Here is a 22908-nt window from a genome sequence, read left to right as displayed (position 1 = left end):
CACTTTATGGAACTTTGTCTTTTAATATCACTCAATTTCAAAACCTTTTGAGGGGAGTGTCATAAAACAAACAAAAATACTTTCTGCAATTCATTTTATTATATTAAGCAGTAAAAAAGTCTGCATCTCAGTAAATTTGAATACTATGAATCCCTGCATACTCATTGTACTGCAATCTGATTTTTTTTCAGTGAATCCTCATGAACTACAGTATTTGCTTTTTTTGTGTCAAAAGCTAGATATAATGAAAATGTGTTGGTTTACCACCATCTTGTGACAGAAAAACTATGAGTGGGCAGGACTTGGCTCCTATCCCTGTGCATGGGGGGCTGGGCTGCATTGTATGGCAGGAAACTTAAAATAGTTCAATTCAAAAAGGGGAAGTCATATATATTACACTGTCACGGAATCATTTCTATATTTTCTAATCCATTTTCTATAGCAATTATTAGGGTCACGTGTGAGCTGATCCCAGGTGACTTCAGGCAAAAGAGTACACTCTTTATTGCCAACCAATCACAGGGCACAACTGTGACAACTAACCAATCACACCCCTGGAAAATTTCGAGTCAATGAACCTAACCCGCATGTGTTTGGAATCAGAAAGGAATACATGTGCACTTTACTGAGCTGTGAACAATTGTGTTTTCCGAGGTATTGAACGAGCAAAAAACTGGCCAAACAACAGTTCATATCTCAAAAGGCATCATCGTACACTGTATAATTTTGTGACATTTTTGTTTGGTGGCTTGACAGAGATTTTCCTTTTGTAAAATAAATGCCTTGGCTCAACGGTTGGGGAAACACAGTCCTAATTTACTGAAATGCGTCTGTTTATATAAACCAGTGAGTAATAATATTTTTTTGTGTACTAATGGAATTCTTACAGCAGATGACATAGGTGAGGTTCTCAAGCGTGTTCCTGAACCAGCGGGAAACGCTCTCAAAGAATTAACAAGCAATTGTGCTCATTGGCTGAAATGCAGTGATGTTGCTTAGTTAGCGTTTGGTCATATTTATCATCAACAGGCACCCGAGGACTTTGCTCTTTGACCACTTCAATGTGAAGTTCAGCAGGATCAAATGATACCACAACCCCCTCAAAATAGTCCCAACGGTAGTTCGGCCCTCCCGACAGCGACTCACTTGCGTCTGCTGAAAATGCTCTTTTTTCCTGAGTTCTTGTCGGTACCACTGAGGCCAATGAGCAGCCTAGCTTTTTCGTCCTCCTCCTGCTGCTGCTGCAGGCCCGAGTCCGCCTTGCCTTCCAACGTCTTCCCGCGCGGGTCGGCGCCACCGGCGGCCGGTTTCAGGCGCAGCTTCTCCTTGATCATCTGAGACGGAGGAAGAAGATCAGGGCGTGTCGAAAAATTCACTAGAAGCACTAAAATAACATCAAATTAGATCTGAATCGTTTTCCTAAGTGATGTGCCATGATTTTATTCCAATGTGGAATATGTGCCTTGGTCTAATAAAGGTTGGTAAGCAACAAGTTAATTTCTTGCGTCAGTGTCTTGCTCTAGGTTGCCACCAACTTGTTAAGCCGCCATTTGCCCACTAGTTGTGATGTAATGTTTTAACGTTGTTACTGGTTTTATTCTAGTAGGTTGCTACTCCCCGTTTTTGTTGTCTGTTCCCCCCAACAAAAGGACTGTGGATGTGGATCTAGACTGCTACTGTATGGTTTACATCAGGGGTCACCAAACTTTTTGAGAGTGAGAGCTAGTTCATGTGTCCTGATTGTGTGAAGGGCTACCAAATTGATACACGTCTGAAATAACATTTGTACAAATTACATTTAATAATATTAGAACATTAGCTAGCTAGATGTATACTGTAGCTAGCTAGTTAGATAGCTAAATAGGTAGCTAGAATCTATAATACTGCCCATGTTTGCATTTTTAAATCATAATTTCTACGAGCAAATCACAATCCTAGCACTGGCGGGCTACTGGTGTGGTCCTCACGGGCTACCTGGTGCTCGCGGGCACCGCGTTGGAGACCCCTGGTTTACATGCTCTTTAGCTAATTGGCCAGCGGCATACTTGTGCAACCAGAGCCTTGCGGCTGTCTCTCTTCACGGCCATGGCAAAGTCCAACCACGTCCAGGTGTTGTTGTGGTACTCCAAGCATGGCAGCACCAGGTTGAGGTCCTTCCAGTCCACACTGCTTTTTTCTCCCTGAAGAAGATAATCAGTGACAGTGGCTCACACATGTTTTGTTCGGTGGTGTGAAAATGGCTTGGAAACAAGGAGCCTTAAAGAGACATGGGCATAGACTGTCAAGTCTAACAACTTGGGTGGGAAATTGACAAAACGTTCTTTGCTGATTAATTCTGCAATACAATTTATTTTAATGATAATTTTCGAATACATTTTTCAGCAACGACCAAAACTTAGGTAGTTGTCAGTTTCATATGGCTCTTTCGTTAATTGCATTTAGTTACCAATAATTTATAACTTGCAATGTAGGGAGTTGTATTTTATTTTGAAGTTACATTTTCGATTTCAGAGTGACTGCCTTCATTCAGAAATAAATGATAGACTAATCTTTAAAATGGTCTGACATTGGTTTAATAGAAACTTGACATGTTAAAAGCACTAATGGTATCAGATACTGAGTATCAGGTATGCGAGTACTCAAGGGTTGAGTGTACTTAATTGGTCTGAAAAAAGTGGTATCGAAGATCGCTAGCAATCAGTTTCACACAATCGATAAGCTCTAAACCTACGTCTAGCCAATACTAGTCACCTTATAGCTGACACAGAGAGGCACTTGAGGAATCTTGATGTAAATGAAGGAGTTGTTCATGGCCGCTCTCTCTTTCATCTTGTCAATGTCATCAACAGGATGCTGGTGAGGGAGAGAAGAAAGCACTCGTTTGAGGTTAATCCAGGCATTGTCAATTATAAACCAAATTCCAGTTGGTTGGGATGTTTGCACATTGTTGTCAGTTTTTGATGAGGTGCCCGCCCAAGGGATCAAAGGTCACGGACATTCAATGTTAGTTTTCAGCCTTGCCGCTTACAGGCAGCAATTCAGGGAAACTCTTCTTATCCCCAATCATGGTTTCCAGTTAGCCCGTTCACTTGAGGGATGTTCCAAACAGGTTTTGTCACTTATCAGAGCTTTTTTGGAACATATTGCAATCATGGAATTCTAAGCTAATAAATATTTGTTAAAAACGCTGAGCAGTTTGAACATTAAGTATCATGTCTTTGTAGTGTATTCAATTAAACATAAATTGAACATGATTTGCAAATGATTGTATTCTGTTTTTATTTATGTCAGACATAATGCCCCAACATTATTGGAATGGGTTTGTAAAAGTTTCAATACCTCGAGGGGTTTTCTGAAGGACCTCCTAACGCCGGCACTGCGGTTAATCCCCTGAGCAACACCTTTACCAGGGCCCATAGCACCCATGGTATCTTCGGAAGACTGACGATTCTTCACGGGGATACCTGCCATGTGGACGGTAGAGATAAAACAAATGAATGAATGAAAATCTTAGATTATCACAATCCAAAAGATAATTATCGTATTATCGTTATATTACAAAAGGAGAAAGAAATGTGACAAAAATAAATTTTAGCTGTGTATTTTGTTTACCGGTACATTTTAATTTTGAATTCCCCAAATACAAAAGTGGTAAACCAATGTTCTTTTTAGTATAAAGAGGCACTGCTGTACAATTTAAGCCTTTCAGTAATTTCAGTCTGTCCTCGCATTAGCATAAAAGCTGTGAAAAACATTTAAAAAAACAAAAAAACAACAGCAACACATCGGACTACTATAGAGGTTTATGAACAGTTTTAAAATAATTGACAAAAATTCAATTCGATGCATGTAAAAAACCTTCCCGTCACAACAGGAATGAGTGGACCCAGACTTTGGTTGTGGTTTTCTCCCTGGCAACCACTTTCTTGTTGATATAAAAATAAAAAACACACAAGACACAAATGTAAAAACAAACCTGTGGTGACCAGTCGGAACTTGTCCTCTTCGTCGGCCACCTCCTCTTCCTCGACGTTCCTCCCAGGGAAGAAAAATCCCATCATTCTCTTGAAGAAGTGGTACATGAGCTGGATTGTGAGAGGCACCACGTTCACCTAAAAATACGGTAGTGTTTTCGTTGTCAATGTGGGGAATTGAAACGATGATGAGGTTTGTGACTTTCTTCACCTCAAAGTGCTCCTTGACAGAGATCCCACCCACTGGGGGCCGCACTTTGCTGAAAATGCGCAAGGCAAACTGACGTCCTGATTGACAGGCGCTCTGAGGGCGAAGCACCACCTATTGGAAGAAGAGGTGTCATGAAAAAAAAAATATTACTATACCTTTGCTGTATAGTAGGTATTCATTCTTGACCATTCTAACTGTTCTTGAGCGCATGTGATACCTAAAGTCTGGTACATTTGGTCAGAGTGAGTGGTCAGAGCCATTCTTTTTTATCAGTTATTCATGATATTGGCCACCTTGCATGATTAAAATACAATGACTTAAAATAACTTACAGGGTAAATAAATAAAATAAATTGACCGATCAAACAGCTGCCACAATGTGCATGTCATGAAATCAATTTAGGCTCTCCTTCCCAATTATGATAAGTGTAACCTAGCATGACAGAAATAAACAGAAGTACTATAAATAATCTATCGTCAAAATAAAAGCTCCCGCCCTGGCAAATGAATGTGTGCAATGTATGTGTCAGGATTAATAAAAACCGCTAACCGTGCACAATTGTAATAAATACAAGAAGTAGAAATAATTCAGAGTAAAAAAATAAGTTCAAACATGGGCAAAAACATGAATGAAGCAATCACTCCTCTTGACAGGTACTCATAACCGCCAACTTTCACAATAGGAATAAATGGAAACCTTCCACCCACAAAAATTCAAGATCTGTCAAATAACGTGCTCTGTCACGCACGAGCAGATGCAATGTAAGATTAGATTCATGCGACTGCGCCTCTCGCCAGCTATTCAGGATAACCTTCACCTCGCACAACAGAAATTAACATCCAGGGTATAAAACTAAAAACCCCCCAAAAAGTCCATGTGTGGGCCTATGTACATTTCACGAATATGTGCATCTCTAGTTCTTTATGTTACTCGCTATCAAATGGAAGACGACTCGAATCCAGGAACGGCCTTGTGCGAATGTGTTCGGAACACATTAAAATGAGCGAGACAGGATGATGATTCTTGTGCAGCACTCAAGTCTCAGTGGACAATGTCTTAAGGATAAACAAGATGGTATACATCAACACAGATGAACAGCGATGTGCATACATACCCTCACACGCTGCATGTGGGGAAACCAGGCAGAGAATATAAAGACAACACATTGGCTTGACCAAGTTAATATATTTAAAAGACAAACTTTTTGGTTCCAGGGACTACTTATATGGTATGAATTTTTCCAACGTCCCCTCATAATTCTACCGACTGAATTAAAAAATTGCTTCCCCCAGTTTGAGAACAACTTCTTATAATGACGATTTAATGGACATGACAGATGTTACCTTGTAGGCTGCATTGGGCAGCAGGTTGTTCATGGTGAACCAGCCCAACTCCAGCAAATGCTCTGCTGTGTCGTCAGACTTGTTGAGCTGTGTGGTGAGAAAATGAGTAAATTGCAGAAGACCAGATGAAAGAACAACATTGTTTTTCCTAGGCGTGGCGATGAATTGGTTCTATTTATTAATTAGATTTTATTTCTCATAACGATTTATTTGTTAGTGTTAAGAGTCAATGTGGCCAGTTTAGGGATTTGGCGGCTCTATTGGCTGACTTTTCCGAGAGCTGTAGTGACATAAAATTCATATACACGTACACATTCATAAAATGCATGTTGAATTCATGTTAAACTGACAACATAAGTACATTGTTTTCCATGTTACAAAAGAAACTGGTTGAAGACAATCATGGCAATGAGTCACCAAAGCAAATCAGCTTTTTTTTTTTGCATTTCTTTAAAACATCCGTAATGTTAAGTGTTACGGCCATATTGTCACAGCGTTAAGTGATTTCCAAAACAAAAGACAAACAATTCACAACAGTTAGCAGCCCTGCGGCATTTATATGTTTCAAAAAAAGCAGTGATTAATCAACATTTTGGATGCTTTTGCTCCGGGGTATGTTTTGAAAGAAAAATCATTAAAAAGCTGTTTGAAAGATTGTTTGCTGTCATGACAAATAAAACATATCCCAAATAAATAAAAAGCAAAACTTTTTTTGAATACTGTCATTGTAAAAGATGCCATTCCCAGGAGCAAAAAAAATCCAAGATTTTACTTTATGGTGCCCTGGTTGTCCCTCACCTTACTATACATGAACCTCTGCAGCTCCAGCTCAGCAATACCCAATTGGCCATCCTCTTCGGTCAGACACCAGCGTGCCTGAGCGAAGTAGATCTCCGTCCTCCTCGCCACGCTCACGTCCTCAGGAGGCTTCCGAAGCTCCAGCTTGTTGGCCCGCTGCAATTGGAAGTCCTTAAAGCACCTGAGAAGGAATGAGATGTTAAGCACATGTGGCCCACGTGTAATACTGTGCCCTGATTTAGAACCACCAACACTGAATCAGCACAGATGTGGTACGGACCTGATGAGGATGTTGAGCTCCTCGCTCTTCATCTGCATGTCATTTTTCTCCTGGTTGAGTTGGTTCTGCAGCTGCGTGTTGATCTCGTTCAGTTCGTCAATACTGAGTTCATCAGGTTGTGCCTAAGGTTTGGTGACCAGGTTGAGACAGGGTTGGGCTAAGATGCATGGATATCTTATAGAATTGACATCATCTTGTATGGAGTTTTTTTTTTGTAAATAAAAAAAAAGACATTTGTAACTTGTGACAGATAATGCTATTTGCTATCCTACATTCCAAATCTTAAAAATTGTCAACATTTATATTGTATCCATTGTGAGCACTTTGCCTGTCTAGTGTCCAGAAAAGTGGAATAAAAATCTGATGCTTTATCATATTTATTATTATTATTATCACCATCATTATTTTTATTTGGACAACTTAACCTTTGTTTTTGTCCACCGGATGGTGCCACCCAAATACTGGCAGCAACATTCTCATCTTTGACTGGTTTCTGTGAAGGGTACTTTGCTACTGAATTGATAAGTACTGTATGTGTCCATAATGATGTTGGATAATGCTGTACATGTGTCTATAACAATAAAGTGGCTGTGTATGCGCTATTTTTGCTCCTTAATAAAAAAAAAATATTAACATGCTGCATTATAAACTAATTACATAAAGGATTAATAATACACTAATTACATTTCAGGCTGAAGTAGTTTCACAAGCTTAATGTGAAAAATGTGAACCTCTTTGGGTTTTTAAACTAAAATGTCTGACATTACAAGTATATTTTTAATTGTCAAAAATCCATTAGCACCTTTGCAAAGTGAGCATGTAAAACGCACCCTGATGTTGGAGTAAATCTGCTTTTCCAGGCGTCTTATCTGGGCCAGATGTTGCCTAACTGCCTCCTGGAGATGAAGGATGCTACTGCGCTGCTCCTCGGGGTTACTGGAGATCTCCAACTGGAAACGAACACGCTGCTTCTTCTCGCTGTGCTCCTGCACAGGCGGAAGGCAAAAAAAAAAAAAAAAAAAAATACACTGTCAGCTGCCCCCCCAAAAAACCCACATGTAAGTAAAGGTAGCTGCTCTTGTATTGCCCCACCTTGCGTCTGGGTTCCACATGGAGCAAGAGGTTGTTCACGATGTCCAGGATCATGGCATACTGAACAGGGTTGGTGGATATCTCCAGGTCATGGTGAATGAGCGTGAACGTGTCCACAGCCCCTGGGAAATGAGTACGATCATCAGCAAATTGATGCTGAAAATGCAGAATCTGTATGGGAAGCAGACATACCGGCCTGTTTCTTCAGCAGGTCTTCCTTTTCATGGTGGTTTCTCAGCTGAGGGGGTTTAATCTGTGTGGCGAGCTCCGGGTTGATATCGTGGCTGTAACTGATGTAGTGCATTCGGCAGCTGCAGCGGGAGATAATACGCTGGACCTGCTGGGCCTCGTTCACTTGCGCGGGCTGGTTCCAGTCTGAATGCAAATACAACTTTGAAGTCGGTTTAGATGCTTCTCCCAAAAAAAAAAAAAAAACCTCAAAAAATTGGGTACTCAGCTTCCAGGTGACATTTTAAGGTGCACCTCCAATGCATTATAAAATTTCAAGGCCATCTTAATTTGACGAGTTGTACAATTTTTTTTCTGCATAACTTACTTTTTTCTCTAATAAGGAGCTTTGTGTGAGCAGTGTATGCATGCGTCACCAGTTTTACCTGTAGTGGTGCAAACCATTCCACCCACGGCCTGGCCACTCTCCATTAGCTCCAGCACTGAGTCAAAATTTCGCTGCCGGTGCTCCTCAATGTTTTTCACCTAAATAGAAAGTCACAGTTGAAGGTGCATACTCAGTTTATGTCTTCTGGGTGTGATTGTCATCACATGCAGGACATTTGGTCAGGCTGTAAACTTTGTAGTGTTGAGTAGCAGGTCATCAAACTTCGATGCCACACCCAAACACAATGACATTGACAGTATTTAATGTCTCCCATGTGTCGAGTGCACTTGGTCTTCATCGACTGCTTTAAATCTCTACGAGTAGTCCATCATTGCAAACCCCCTGCAAAATAGCCAAAATCACCCGACAATAGTCTGCTGAATGGCTGAGGTCTTGTGACTTTTCAGGGATGGCATTTAGAGACATTTTTGTTTATCTTTACTCATGTCTGTCATATTTTGCTGTTAAGTGAGACTGGCTTCTGGCACTGAATCTCCCCAAAAGTCCAGGTAGTGCTAACTAGTGTACCGGTAATCAAACTTAGCTGCCATGCTCTGCCCACATACAATGATGAAAATTAAAAATCAGAGCTTTCCATTTGACAGGAATCTGACAAAATCTCAGAGTTGCCAGGCTTTGAAGCAACTCAGAAAATTACCTTAAGTACTGTAACATTGCAGGGAACGCTTCTAGCCAGATTGGCCGACTTCCTATGTCTCACTATCAAGCGAGAGTTTAGCCCACCTCGAGCCACAGCTGTCTATCCTCCTGCTCCGATGGGTTGGGCTCCATGGTAGCGAAGTACTGCATTCCATCCAGCAGGCAGGTCCAGGTGGTCTTCTGCTTCAGGGTGTCGTTGTACCAGGCCGGATGGTGCTCACACTGCAGCAGCTGGGCCTTGGCCGCAGACACCAGTACACAGCCGGCCGTCTCTGTCCCACGGAGCATCATCTGTGCATGGAGCAAGACTCTTAAACCACAGACAAAATGTGGCTAATTTATTCAGGGCCTAATTTACTGAAGGTCTGTGCATGCAAAAATGAGCACATACTTGACTAGCATTGCATCGGCTAAACGGGCAACTTGCAGCAGTTTTATTTTTCACATGCTGGGAATAGTGCATACAAATCGATTGACTTTGCACGCATGATTTATCAACCTTTGCATGAACTGCGATGGCCGATTTTGCATCTTCAAATACTACCTGAAATGCATGCATAAACCGGCACGCAGTTGTGCACAGGCAAAATGAAATGCCAGAAACAAAAATTATGTGATGTTGTATATCAGATTGTTAGGCTTTGTTTCTGTAACTCAGAAATATATACGTTTTGCTTCCATTCTAACACTTTGAATTTCAGCACTTCAAACTACATTTTGCACTTGCCGTGTTCCCCCAAATGTTCAATGCAGTGAAAACCATCAAAGCTACTTTAAGTGCAAAATCCTCTTTTAAATATGGAAGTCTCAACCACTTGGGCATCTGCTGCAAACAGTATGAGCTATCAGACTAAACACACAGTTTAGGGGGATCTTAGAAAAAAATTGTAATCTTAATATATTACGCGCAACACACCCAACCACAGTTAAAGTGAACATACAATTTAGTGGATGCTTTTTGGGCTTTATAAATCAGGCCCTCAGAGTGGTCATGCAGCTCGTTTACCTGGCAGTTGACCAACTCAATAAACCAGTTTCGGTTGTAAACATCATCAGTCTGACATGCTACGATGCCACACAGCTGATCACTGACACCCGAGTCCTCTTCGGAAAAGACCACAAACTTGTCTGTTTCCTCAATCAGCTTCTGAAGCATTGATGCTCCTACAGAGAGAAGGAGCAGCGGGACAGGCATTATAGCAACTTTCCCAAACACTGTGGATTATTTCCAGTTGTCATGCTTATTTCTATTGTGCACAGTGGAGGTTATCAAAGAAAAACTGCTGGATGGAGTGTTGGCATTAATGATAGGATAGGTGATTTGATGATTTAATTGGAGTTTACTTTTGTGGACTCTTTGCATGCAGCACATTTGGTGTAAGGAAAAAATAGTGATCGTGAAATGATATGGCACGTAAATGTCTTTTTCCCTAGTTAATATAGTGTTATGTATGGCCTAATCTTTTTAAATACGCAAAAGCGCAGTCCTCACCCTCATGTGGACTTTTCTCAGCTCGAGTTAGTGTAGGCGCAACAGGTGTAATGGGGGCTGTGGTGGGCGAGTAGCTTGAAGGCGAGCGCTTCAGCTTCTTGGCCTGTAGCTGCGTGTCAATGCGCAGGCCCTTCAGTGCCTCTGTGGAGAGGTTTCTCTTCAGGACCGAGGCCTTTTTGTAACCATCGTACAGCCCGAATGCTATATTCCTGTTGGTTGTGGTCCAGGAGGCGCGCAAGTCAACTAGGCGCAGCTTATGAGTGTATGAAGCGTTTGTCTCATCATTTGGATTCACTTCCTGGCAAGAACAAAACAACATAGTACACAGAGGACCACAGATGCTTGTAAACATGGCTGCTTGTAAATGTACAGTGTTACCTCTTCCACGTGGTTGCTCTGTCGCTGGTAACTCAGGGAGGACAGGCTGAGCAGGTGGGTCTTGTTAACCTGAGCGTTGATCTGGTGGTCGGCCGTCTCATCCCACGTGGAGGCCATGAGGTGCACAGTCACCTGTGACAGCTCACTCACCATTTGAGTCACGTTCCATTCAGAGATCAGCCTCCTCATCACAGTGCCAGCTGTTTCAGGAGACATGTATTTTGTATGGAAGAAGAGAGGGGGAAAAAAAAACGCAGCATTGTTTGTGCGTCCCTTTCTATCTGACATCTCTCCTTGCATGCCTGCATGTGTGTGATCTGGTTCTCTATGTGGTGTGCATTATATGTATACAACAGAATTTAAGTTGAATTTTCCTTTGAGGGATTCCAACCAGTAAAATACATTATTTTTTTGGTGTTAGAGACATGTTAATAAAACACACAACACATACACCCCACATATACAAATACCCTGTGGAATTAATCTCTGAGCCCCTCGAGTGAAGACGTGGCCTTTGTTACACTCCACTTGAATACCTCTTTGCTGGGCAAAGGATGCCCAATAGTGAACCTGAAGGAGACACAAATGGAGATAGAAGATTCAGTTGACAAGAACGACAACTTGAAATACTGTTTTCTATCAAGGAAAACTATTCTTCCCGAGTCTTAATTCAACATTACATGACACACCAAACTTGCGCCGATGGATACGTCGATTAAAAAAAATCTGCCTGTATAATGCAATGAGGACAGGCTATACACATACTTGTAGTTGTGGGAAAGCAGCCGTGTAGGACATCTGCTTGTAATGCTGACCCAGCTTCTTACGCACAGGCCTGAGGCTGTGAAAGAGCTTTCCTCTGCATATGGGTCGGGACACGCCGGTCCAGGTGGCCCAGAAGTTCTGCATCCAGCGCAGAGTGCTACTGTACAGCAAGATTCTTGGCTGGGATGATTCTGGAAAAGAAAAGCAAAATGCGAAACAGTTTTAATGTGGAACTAACACATGTAAGCATGCATGTACGCTCACTCTTACCAGAGCCACAGTGCTGGTTTAGGTCCATGGTGATAGACATGTTGAGATTTTCTGAGCGAAATGCCCTGTAGGAGTCGTGAGGCTGTCCCGAGGTCACACTTGCAATGTTCTCGGCAGAGCAGAGTGTAACGGCATGGTGATCATGAGGGTTGCCATGGCAGAGCCACTGCAGATCAAGCGTCATACATAAATTGGGAAGGTGCAGAAAGCAGATGTCGTCATACCTAAGGTGGAAACAAGAAAGTTCTAGTCAACCGCAGTGGTGCATTCCCATTCCTATTGAAACATTGTAAAACAGACAATGACACGCTCACGCACAAAGGTATCATGTCAAAGCCAAATGCAGAACAGAGCTTCAGAATTCTTGGATGCAGGATTAGCTTCTCGTAACAAGCACACACTTGAAATGTTCAGCTAAGTTGTCAGCATGGCAGTTGCCCGTGAGTGGCAATGTGCCTGCTGCATGAATCGCATGAACAGACCTGCTACGGTAATAGACAAAGTGAAATTTGGTGGTTTGATGAAGAAGTGCTGCCACACTCACCACCAGTAAAACACAATTGAACCTTTATGGACGGGGTATGGGTAAATTATCAAAGGAAACGTGGCTTCATTAGCCATCTAAATACGGTGCGGGTAGCAACAACTGCTCTGCAGTAGGACTCAAGAATCTCCAAGAACGCCATAAAAAGGGCCTGGGGTTGTTGCACTTTATTATTTTTTGTTACAGTCCTTTAAGGGCTATATTTATAAATAGGTAAATATGGCATCAAAGTTGTTGAATATAGCATCAAAAACCACTAAATATAGTATCAAAGTAGCTATGCTGGCAACACCGAGTCGGCTTCACTTTGTTGCAATGTTCCGGCACTGTGCTCAGCATTTGCATGAGCAAAGACCCTGTCCCCATATCCGATAAAACGGAGCGATTTGAATAAAATACCAGGGAAGTGTTTTTAAAAAATCCCTGACGATTTTATGTCTATGTTTACTATACGTTGAGACTGACTCAAACTAAACATACTCACTTTGATGCCGTCCTGACATTGACGTTCAAATCTCCTTTAAAAACTAATTGGCCAGGGTTCCAGTCAAAGTTGAGCTTGCTCCATTCCCAGTGCAAATTCTCTGTGGTGTTGTACGGATCCTGTACCAATGCAAAGTTCTCATATTAGAACGGGTGAAAGGACAGTAGGACTAACATTTTGTTCAATGTCTTATGTTTTTCAGGAACAGCAATTATGTTACCAGGTCAATTTACTCATTATACGAAAATGCCAGAAACAGATAATCATTATTAATTTTATTAGGATTAATAACTATTTCAATCTGCATCCAGGACAATTTGTGTTCATCTAGCACAAATCATACTTCAATGAGGATAAGTCACTCATTTTTCATAAACAGTGAAGGTGAAACCTTTCAAGATGCATGGAAAGACAAAGTTTTTAAATGCCAGTGCATTTTTTTTTTCAGTGTGTAATATTGATAAACATGAGACATCACTTTTGTTCAGGGTCAAACTGACCGATCACAGCCTTAACATCAATGCAAATTATGAGGATTAGTATGAACGTGAAAGAATTATGCTTTATTATTGTGTGTTGACTTAAATCAGAACAATTCTTTGAGACGCAACATTATTGTATTTCTTCAAATTATAGTCCCTTCTCTAAAAGATGCCGCGTTTCGGTCAGCTGCTGGATCCTGATCTAGAGTTGAATGAATAAACCCTTCCTGCAAACAGACAACTCTCTCTTCAACATCAGCGGAACAAAAATTATATTAAATGTAATTACCTCATTCATCGACATGGCTGTTCAAGCACTGACATTTAAAAGCTAACTGCTGAGCTCAATTGGATTGAGTTTCGAATCAAATCGGCAGCACCTACCACCAACGGACCCCCGAATTAACATTTAAAATCTTGTTATTCAACCGTAATTATTATGTGACGTTTTACCTCTGTGGCAAGCTGATGCAGGTTGGCCTGGTCAATGTCCATAACCCAGTGTCCATGTAGCAAGAGGCGACTTTTGTCCCACCAGGTGAGCAGAGGCGATGGGTCCGCCGTCATTTTGGTGAGCAGGTCAACCGACTGGCCGATCAGGGTCCACGCCGGGTCCCAACATGGCCCCCAGACGATTGTGTAGAGGCAAATGTTGGCTACAAAGAAACATTAGTAAGTCAACAGCAGATCCAGGCTTCTGTATAGCAAGGTACACTCAGTGATTTCAATCATCTTACTAGACCAAGCAAATAATGGTATCTTTACACGCCACAACAAAGAAGAATCTCTTATGATCATGTTTTAGAGACATCTGACAGGCTGGCCTTCATTGACTTTGACCGCAGGGGATTGAAAATACTGAAATTTGCCTCGATTGCTGGTAGGTGTGTACTTGACCCAAGCAAGCCACAAGGGACATTGTGAAAGCACATGAACTCACATTTGAAGTCGTAATAGAACTTGAGGGGTGGTATATTCCTGTGCACCGTCACATCTCCCCACGGTAAGCCTAGCGAAAACGTTTCTTTCCGGTGAGCCCTGGCCTGTCCGTCCTGCTCTGTCCCGACCAGGCGCCCCGACAGTGACCAGTCGCGTATCTCAAACAGGTAGCGAGGGTAGTCCCGAATTCTCACTGGATAAACACAAAAAAGGTGAGCTGTGAGGGCAGGAGGTCAGTGGTTGTTCGTTGAAATAAAAATTATCCAAGGTGGGAAGTAACGAACAGCAAATACTTTCTTTACTCAAGTAATTTTTTTTTCAATTTTTAGTTGAGAATTTAGTCTTCTGGTAACTACTTATTCTTACCTTCTACATTTGAAAACAAATAACTTTACATTCTATTCCGTATTTGTCAAAATAGTTGTTTTTTGTTTTTTCAACCAAAAAAAAGTCGCACTAAAATCAACAAACGATTTCGGAATCTGTACTTCAACTTTCATTTGAGCACAAAAGCTGAATTCTACAGGCAACACTATTTTTAACACAAGCCTCTGTACTTCGAAAGTTAAAAAGTGCGTATTTTCGACACCTCTGGAAACTAACCCAAAAATGAAGCCAGTTTGAACTTGAAAGCGCGGCACCACTGGACAACCAAGTGGAGCCCCTCTCTGGGGAAGGGGCTGATCCTGTCAATGTCTCTCAGCTGCTCTCTCACCCGCTCCGGGCCATGAAGCGACTGGTCAGCCAGGACAACCAGCTCCAGGTCGGACACTGTCCACGTCAGCAGCGATTTCCTCATGGGCGTGTTGGCATAGAGGCGCCGTGAGCGCTGAATGTAGATCTCGATGTGTTTCTTCTCAAGCGAGCTGTACAACTCCTCAATCTTCCTGGCAGGCAGAAGTTCGCCGTGCTGCTTCCGTAAGTCGGCCACCTTCTTGTCCAGCAGCTGCAGACGCTTGGCGCTTTCTTTGCTCTCGTCCTTCATGAGCTCGTAGTTGTCACGTAGCTTGATCTCAAAGATGTCGTCCAGGAAGATGAAGGAAAACTGGCTGATTTTGAAGATGAGGTCTGGAGGGGGGCACCGGTGAACAGAGGGGCTTGGGCAGGGCGGGCGGTGCAGGGTCTTTAACCACTTCTGCACGCTGATCGCCCTGTCGAAGGTGTCAGAGAAGTTGTACTGGTAGGGGAACTCCACGGAGAGGAATGGGGAGGTGAAAACCCAGACACGGTTGTGAGGTGTGGTGAAGGAGGTAAAGCCATTCCTGTGCAGTTGCATCTCCGGTAGCTCTTCGTGCGTTTCAACATCCAAGCCTTTGAAGGAGAGGATATCATGGCCGTCGAAGTTAAACGCCAGAGCGGGTGTGCGAACATGCAGCGAGCCGGTGTGCTTGGAGAGGGACAGTGCTTCGGCATGGAGGAGGATGTAGTTGTGCTCGCCCACGTGTGCCGTCGCGCGAGCAGTTCCCAGTTCTAGCAGCACACACAGATCTCTTTGATCCCTTTTGTCTGGGTTTATTGCACACTCAGCTTCTCGTTCACGACAGAGTATATGCCAGCAATCCAGGGCTTCCATCGTGTGCTGATACAAAAACATGTGGTTTGTTGGCGTCCATACCACGGCCAAATTATCCTCACACTGGACCTGTTTGGAAAAATATATGGCGGTTTTTTTGTATACCTTCAAGAACACATATTAGGCATTTTTTTCACCATCTATCCATTTTCTACATCGTGTCCTCATTAGTGTCACACGTTGTTGAATCCTAGCTGACTTTGGCCAAGAGTCATGGTACAACCTGGCCTAGTTGCCAAACTAACCTAATTGTGTGCATTTACAGTTTATTGTTGAAAACGTATTTGATCTAGAATGTCCCCGAGGACGAATAAGTCGGAAAGAAAGAAATATATGAATCTACCTGCAGTGTATGGGTGCTGACGTGGTAACAGAGTGCCATGGCGGTGAGTCTGCCAATGGTCTCAGCAACCTGCGAGGAAGGACAGCATGTCTCGGTGTTCTCTGTGAGTGTCTTGATGGCGGAGAAGCCAACACCCTGCAGAGACACCTGCGAGCTCTCGGCCGAGGTCATCACTCGGACAGCATCCATTCGCAAAGACAGAGCTCCTAAATTGACATTAAATAGGCTTAATTCCAAGGCGAAATACACATATAAGACCGTTTCAAATCAAACCTGCCTGCGAGATTCGAGACTGTGAAAACATTAACATCCTCCAAATGGAAGTTCAGTTTGAAGAGCAGAGGTGAGGATGAGGAGGGTTGTCCCGTGTAGGAAGTAGCGGGAGACAGCGAGGGCTCATCTGACAGCCTTACTTCATCTGGAGTGCAGATGACCGAGAGCAGACGAGACAAACACAGCGCGCAGGTCTCCGACAACTCTACTTGGAGTCCCTTCAGGCTGGACTCCACACTCAAAGATGATGTGCTGCCTTTCAACTCATTGCTGGCTCGATTCCAGCTCCCCTTGATTGACAGGACAGTTATGCTTAATTCAGCACTTGAATAATTGCATTATGACATGATTTTCTTGAATTTTTCTTACCTGAAGATCAAACGAATCAAGAACGAGCGCTTCACCCCACACGTGTTTGCCGGGAGGATGTGGGGCTTGCTGAATATGAGAGCCCTGGCCCACTCGCCACCAGAAGCTGTCCAGGTTTAACGAGGCCCGTTGGTGCACGTTGCGAGACTCCGGGTTGCTTTGGTCCACCTTTAAGTCCAAAAGATGCTGTAATTCTGCACAAACAAAAGGTGGAAATAAGATCAATGTAAGGATAGCAGAATCTTTGACTAAAATGGTGTACCACATCCACATCAAATAGAAAAACTAAATAAGATCATAAAATAAATTTATTTTTAATGTTATGAGTAAATTAATATTAAACAAAAACAAAATACATAGACATACACACACTCACATTTTTACTTGAATTGTGGATATTAAAAATAAATAGTCAGTAAATAAACATTCATCCATTTTCTAATTCGCTTATCCTCAAGTTTGACAAGGATTAGGAAACTGCTTGCATCCCACAAATCAATTTGTCACCAGCATGGTCAACTCATTCTTAAAGATCCATTTTTGATAATTGATGACTTACACAGTGTTAGTGACAATGCAGTAGGAACATACAAATCAAGCATTGGGGGGGGGAAATATACATTAGAACCCCACAGTCACCATTTGGTGAATTCATCTACTGTATATGCTGATGTATTTTTTTTACCTATCATCTGTTAATGTATCCATCGTTTTTCGTGGGGGCCCTCGCTTCCTGTTTTTATGTTGAGCAAATATTTGCCATTTGCAACTTGCATAAAAGGGCAAATGTCCCCCATTTTTTGCATTACAGTCGCAACACGCCATGACATTAAGACTGTACTACCTGCGCTGGCTGAGATGAAACCGAGGGTAAAGGGCGTGGTGTCTCCAAGCTGTACGGACACATTGAGGTTGGACACGGAGGAGGAAATCATCACTGGGGCGTCCAGATGCGGAAGGCGCCTGAGGAAGAGAAGGGTGGGCAAAAAATCTAATAGACTACAAACGATAGACAGAACAATGCGGATGTGGATGAAACAAACAAACAAACAAGATGGATTATCATCACCATGGAGAAGAAATATTTTCCACCTGTGGATTACCACTTGCCTTTTTCGACGTGACGCCTTCTTGTGCATCAGTTGTGCCCATGGAAGAAGATTGAGCCAGTGAAAGAACTCCTGGTGACGATAATGGACGATGCAAGTATTCACAGCAAAGGAGCCAGAAACGTCCATGGATGTGACCTACAAGCAAAGAACAACAGGTTTCAAATCTTTCTAGGCTTTCCTCGCACAACAAAGAAAAGCTTCCTTGCCTGCAGGGATGTTTTGAGTGTGTTTACACAAACAATTCTTTGCCTGCTTTGTGACAGAAGAAGTCCATCTGCCAAAAAAAAAAAAAGGAATGTTACTAGTTGATCTCTTTGCACACCATGCAAAGCACAGCTATACACTGACCCTCCAGAATGAGCCCCAGGCTACTCTGTGGAAAGCTCAGCTCGGGGGTGAAGCTCTTCAAAGGAAGCTGCTCACTGTCACGAGTGTAGCAAAGCTTTAACGATTTCAGCGTCCAGTTCAGGTGTCTGCACAAGTCAAAGAGTGGGGGTGGTAAGAGTCAAGAATACCAGGTTCTGGCCAGAATACAAAATCAAAGCATGACTCACTTTTTCTGACTGTGCATGGACAAGGTGACATTTGTGTTGTCAAACTCCATGTTGGCCTTGTGCGGGATGATGCTGTGGAATTGTTCAACATCTTCTGTTTGGACGAATTCGGTGCCCATAAACTCTGAACAACATGAAAAATGAATGTTAAAATTTAATGATGCAATGGTAAAACATGGTCGCTCCTATCACCGGTTATTCATAATAACCGCCACCTTATGTAATAGAAATCACCTAGAATTAACCTAATTCGTTCAATGGAATAACTAATAACTTACCTTGTATTTGCTCACCAGACGGGTCTTCATTCGTCCCCAGCACAGAACTGAGGAAGAGGCCCTCATGCAGCTCAGCCAGGAGTGTTCCGACACGGAGCGACAGCAAGCCAAGTTTCATCTCAGGGAGAGTCACATCGCCCGACAGCAGCAGGTTGAATGCCACCTCTGCCAGACAAATGTCCTGCAAAATGGACGTCGCAATAGTCATGCTGATTTAGAATTCAGCCTGTACTGGGAAACTCACCAGCTGGCTGCTTTTGAGAACTTTGCTGCTTAATTGTCCCACTGAGAAGTCCCACGCTAGCCTGTAATGAGCAACATGTCGGTTCACAAAAAGTCATTAAGACAACTGTGTGCCCAGAAAGCAGTTAGTTATACCTCTTACTGTGGGGGTCTAGCAGCAACGTGATGCACGTGACGGTCATGTGCCATAGCGACTCGGAGAGTGCCATGTTAAGAACCATCACATTGACCGAGCTGATGTGAAACGACAACAGCTGCAAGAACAGTGTGGAAAGTGAGTTGATTTTTTTGAGCCACTTACATCATATGCATGGTACTCATTAAAATTGCACACATTCAGGTGAAATTACAAGCTGAACTTAAAATGCACTATAACCTTGAACTTAAAGGTCAAGCGTGAAGTAAACTTGGCCAACGATCTTTTCAGTCATATTTGGGGCTAAAATTATTTCAAGCATATTTTTGTTTTTTTTTTTAACACAACCCATAGACCCATGGCAATGCACTTAGCAACAAAAATACTTTTGTTCGGCAATCTCTGGCGAGTGACGTCATTTACAGAACACCGAGTCACCATTCAGGCAATGTAATGCATTGTTGGTTGACCTGTTAACTGCTCTTTGCCATTGTTATCGAATCATTCGGTGAAATGCATCGGCGCTGTGTGGCAATGCACTGCTCACATTCAGACAAACAGTTGTTTGAGTGGCCAAAAGAAAATAGGGCACATAAGTGGACCAAAATATTCTAATGATACAGTTTCGTTCTTGCACAATTTGACACCGGTGTCGATAAGCATTCTTTGTTACAAGCAAAAAAAGTGGGCGTGATAATCAATGAATAACTCTGGCTGTTGTTTGTGAAAGCATTTGATTCAAGGTGTTATAAGTGTACATGGATGGAATCCTGTGCGAAAACATTCAAACATCATGAGTACATGGATGGAATCCTCTGTCACGGATGGGTTCTATTGTATTCTGATACATACTTGTGATAGGAAGCGAAGTGTTGTAGCACTGATGGAAACATTTCTCGTTTTCTTCCCATGGCTCGTCCGCTTCGTCAGTGGCCCGAGAGGCACTTGAAGGTCAAAGCGAACTCTTGTCTCACCCACGCATAATGCCAAGTATTTACTTTAAAAAAACCAAAAAAAAAAACCATCATGAACACACACTCCAAAATACACAAATGCTTGTACTTTAGACATCATTTTACCAATTTATATTCCGTTTAACTGGTGAGAGGAGCAATCATAGGCCAAATACAGGTACATTGAGGACACGCAGGTGACCAATCGGTACATTATTGCAATGTTTTTGACTCTGGATGACTTATAGTGCTTCTATCCATTTCTATTGCGCAAAGTTGCAGTTATCATGAAAAGCTGTTAAACTCATCATAGTAACTGCACAGTACGTTGTGTCCTGGCATGTGCCTGTGAGTGCTGGTGGTTGAAGCGTAGCGTCGCTATTGCGGGATGATGAGGTTCTGATGAATAACTTCTCAGAGGGGCTATCACATGAAAAATGCATTGCATGAGCTCATGTGCCCGTGCATGCTGTGGAGTTTTATTTAACTCTCTGAATGATTTGTAGTCATTCTATTTATTTCTATTGTGTATGGTGCCGGTTATCAATAATACCACAAGGAAGGATTGGCCGAGTGCGAGTATGCCGAAAGAACCACAACATTATGTCAATTTATTCAGTCAAAATGCAGAATTGGTTTACTCACGGTAAATTCTGGTTCACAAATTTGCTTGAAATCCATATTCGGTCAATTTCCTGTCATGAAGGAATAACTGTTAGGAACACATGTGCAGTTGTAACCTGTACTTTTCATTTGAGGAACATGGGAACAGCTGCCGTTTTGTTCCACGAACACAATGTGTCACTTTTAGGGCCACATTGTGCTGGTGTTCCCTGTACTTATATTTTGAGGGACATGAGAGTGGCTGCAGTTATGTTCCACGTAGACAGTGTGTCACTTACTACAGTGTGCAGCGGGTGAAAGTGGATGCTGATGCCTTTGACTGAGAACAGCCCCACTGATTTGATCGTCAAGTCTGCATTCAGCTTTGTCTGGAAGAGTCGCACTGCCAAAGTGTTGACCAGCCATCTTAGATGGCAAGGGGAAGTAAGACACAATTACAACCATGACAGCCAGTTAGTTGTATGCTACTAAATTGAACATCACTTACCGGAATATGATGCATGACAAAACAGTGGCAAGAAACAGGATTATGAGGAAGGAAATGAGCAGGAAAGACATGACGGCTCAAGCTGTGTAGACATGGAGCTATTTTCCCAGATTCTGTCATGGAAAGAGAGACATAATGGTACTCTTAACTTGACATGTCTTACTTTCAATATATTAAGAAAGGTATGACATAAAAACACACGCACGGAGTTACGGATGAAATTGTCAGACGAAATATGTGCCGACTTATTAACCCTGCAAACTACTACTTTCTGACAGAAGTGAATGATTGAGTGTGTACAAAAACAGTGCAACGCAGAATAGCACCAAGCTAACAATTCGCAAAAAAATCTAACGTGCATATGAGAGATTACAGTACAGATGATGTAGTCAGATAATAACGTTAGGGTTTATTTACGCCAAAACTTGAGCGCCTTGTCATCAAAGTGTAAAAAAAAATCTGCAGTAAATCTGTGCTAGCAGGCTAATGCTATGGCTAATGCTGTTAGCTTCCTCTAGGAGAGAGGAACCAACTTTCTTCCAGTGTATAGAGGCTGTCTTTGATTTATCCGTCCAAAGTTTACAAACTCACCTGGCCTGGCATTTTTACGGCGGCAAGGGGCTACCTGTGGCACCGCAAAGCGGAGCGGTGACAGCTGACATTTTAACCCGCAGCGAGCGTCAACACTCCGCCCCTCTCGGCTCCAGAAGATGAGACGTTTGGAGCATACAATTATATATACGGTACCGTATTTGTAACTTAACATGTACTTTCCCTTCATCGAAATGACTAAATGACTTGACACAAAAATATAGCTTTCACCAATTTTGAAGTTAAGGTAGGTTTGGTGATCAATAATTGGAATTATAAAAAAATGAATCATTTCTAAATGTCTTATATATTTGAACAATTAGTTGACGCATATGGAATCCAGTCGCAAATGTGCAAGTCTCAACAAAAAGTTTTGGGTCTTCAAGCTAGTCAAGTTACGGGTTAGCTCGTATCAAATCAAATCAAGTCCATTGGGAAGCCAAGTTACTTTATGAATGCAGTTCAGTAAAGAGTTTTTGTCAAGTCACAAGTCTTCAAAACTGATTCGATTCCAAGTCGCAATGACATGAGTCGTCATCTTTGTGATCAACTCAAGTCGGCATCCATTGCAGCTTTGTCACCCTGGAAGGGGGATTCTCCCATCAGCAGCCCTTTCTCAATGTTTCTCATTTTCTCTAGATGTTTTCCTTGCCCTCCTGGGGGTTAAGATCAGAGGTGTCGTTCATATTTGTCAGGAGTGGGCATGTGAAGACCTTAGACCTTTTGTGATTTGGGGCAACATAAATAAATTTGACTTGAATATCTGGTATTTGGCAACTATTCCACCATCATGAGCTACAGACGGAGCCCCTAAGGCAGGAATATCAACCTCCTTTTTGTCGCGGGCCAGATTATAGTTACGGAAGTCATTAATAATGGTTTATTCAACTATAGTTTGTTACTGCAAAGAGGGTTTTGGTAACACGAAAACTTAACACTAGCTCTCCAATATTACATACGAGAATTTGAAAATTTGTTCTTAACTTTAGCAATCATCATCGAAGTCAATATACTGTATTTGATTTGCTTTTGCGGGGCACATCA

At 42.3% G+C, this 22908-nt stretch overlaps 1 protein-coding gene across 2 annotated transcripts; it reads right to left on the bottom strand.

Moving 5' to 3' along the window:
• Window positions 1-80: 80 nt before the first annotated feature.
• LOC127608805 (protein KIAA0100-like) lies at window positions 81-22011 on the bottom strand. Of its 2 annotated transcripts, none has more exons than XM_052078189.1 (40): window positions 21865-22011; window positions 21274-21386; window positions 21065-21191; window positions 20808-20857; window positions 20062-20206; window positions 19209-19327; window positions 19075-19135; window positions 18831-19011; window positions 18553-18676; window positions 18347-18471; window positions 18205-18272; window positions 17997-18133; window positions 17731-17885; window positions 16887-17080; window positions 16522-16807; window positions 16245-16450; window positions 14932-15970; window positions 14330-14521; window positions 13843-14045; window positions 12908-13026; window positions 11880-12103; window positions 11610-11800; window positions 11315-11414; window positions 10845-11044; window positions 10467-10764; window positions 9981-10138; window positions 9059-9265; window positions 8313-8412; window positions 7891-8073; window positions 7699-7820; window positions 7437-7592; window positions 6607-6728; window positions 6327-6507; window positions 5520-5615; window positions 4186-4296; window positions 3977-4112; window positions 3340-3464; window positions 2752-2853; window positions 2046-2180; window positions 81-1334 (listed from the first exon to the last, which is right to left on the bottom strand). In XM_052078189.1, the coding sequence occupies exons 2-40, from the start codon at window positions 21342-21344 to the stop codon at window positions 1143-1145; spliced, it is 6741 nt and encodes a 2246-aa protein (XP_051934149.1). In that variant the 5' UTR covers window positions 21345-21386; window positions 21865-22011; the 3' UTR covers window positions 81-1142. The 2 variants fall into 2 exon arrangements, with proteins under 2 accessions (XP_051934149.1, XP_051934150.1); XM_052078190.1 differs by having other exon boundaries at window positions 5529-5615.
• Window positions 22012-22908: the final 897 nt, after the last annotated feature.

Source organism: Hippocampus zosterae, chromosome 10 (genome assembly GCF_025434085.1).
Source record: "Hippocampus zosterae strain Florida chromosome 10, ASM2543408v3, whole genome shotgun sequence".
Classification (NCBI taxonomy): domain Eukaryota; kingdom Metazoa; phylum Chordata; class Actinopteri; order Syngnathiformes; family Syngnathidae; genus Hippocampus; species Hippocampus zosterae.
This window is presented reverse-complemented; position numbering and strand designations above follow the sequence as displayed.

Bases quoted from the DNA above. Each gene is read 5' to 3' on its own strand.
- LOC127608805 (XM_052078189.1), bottom strand. From the start codon at position 21,344: ATGTCTTTCCTGCTCATTTCCTTCCTCATAATCCTGTTTCTTGCCACT. The intron at 20,858-21,064 runs GTAAGTGACACA...CCTTCATGACAG, and splicing joins TTCACCCGCTGCACACTGTA to GAAATTGACCGAATATGGAT. The intron at 14,522-14,931 runs GTTAGTTTCCAG...GTGTTTATCCAG, and splicing joins CAAACTGGCTTCATTTTTGG to TGAGAATTCGGGACTACCCT.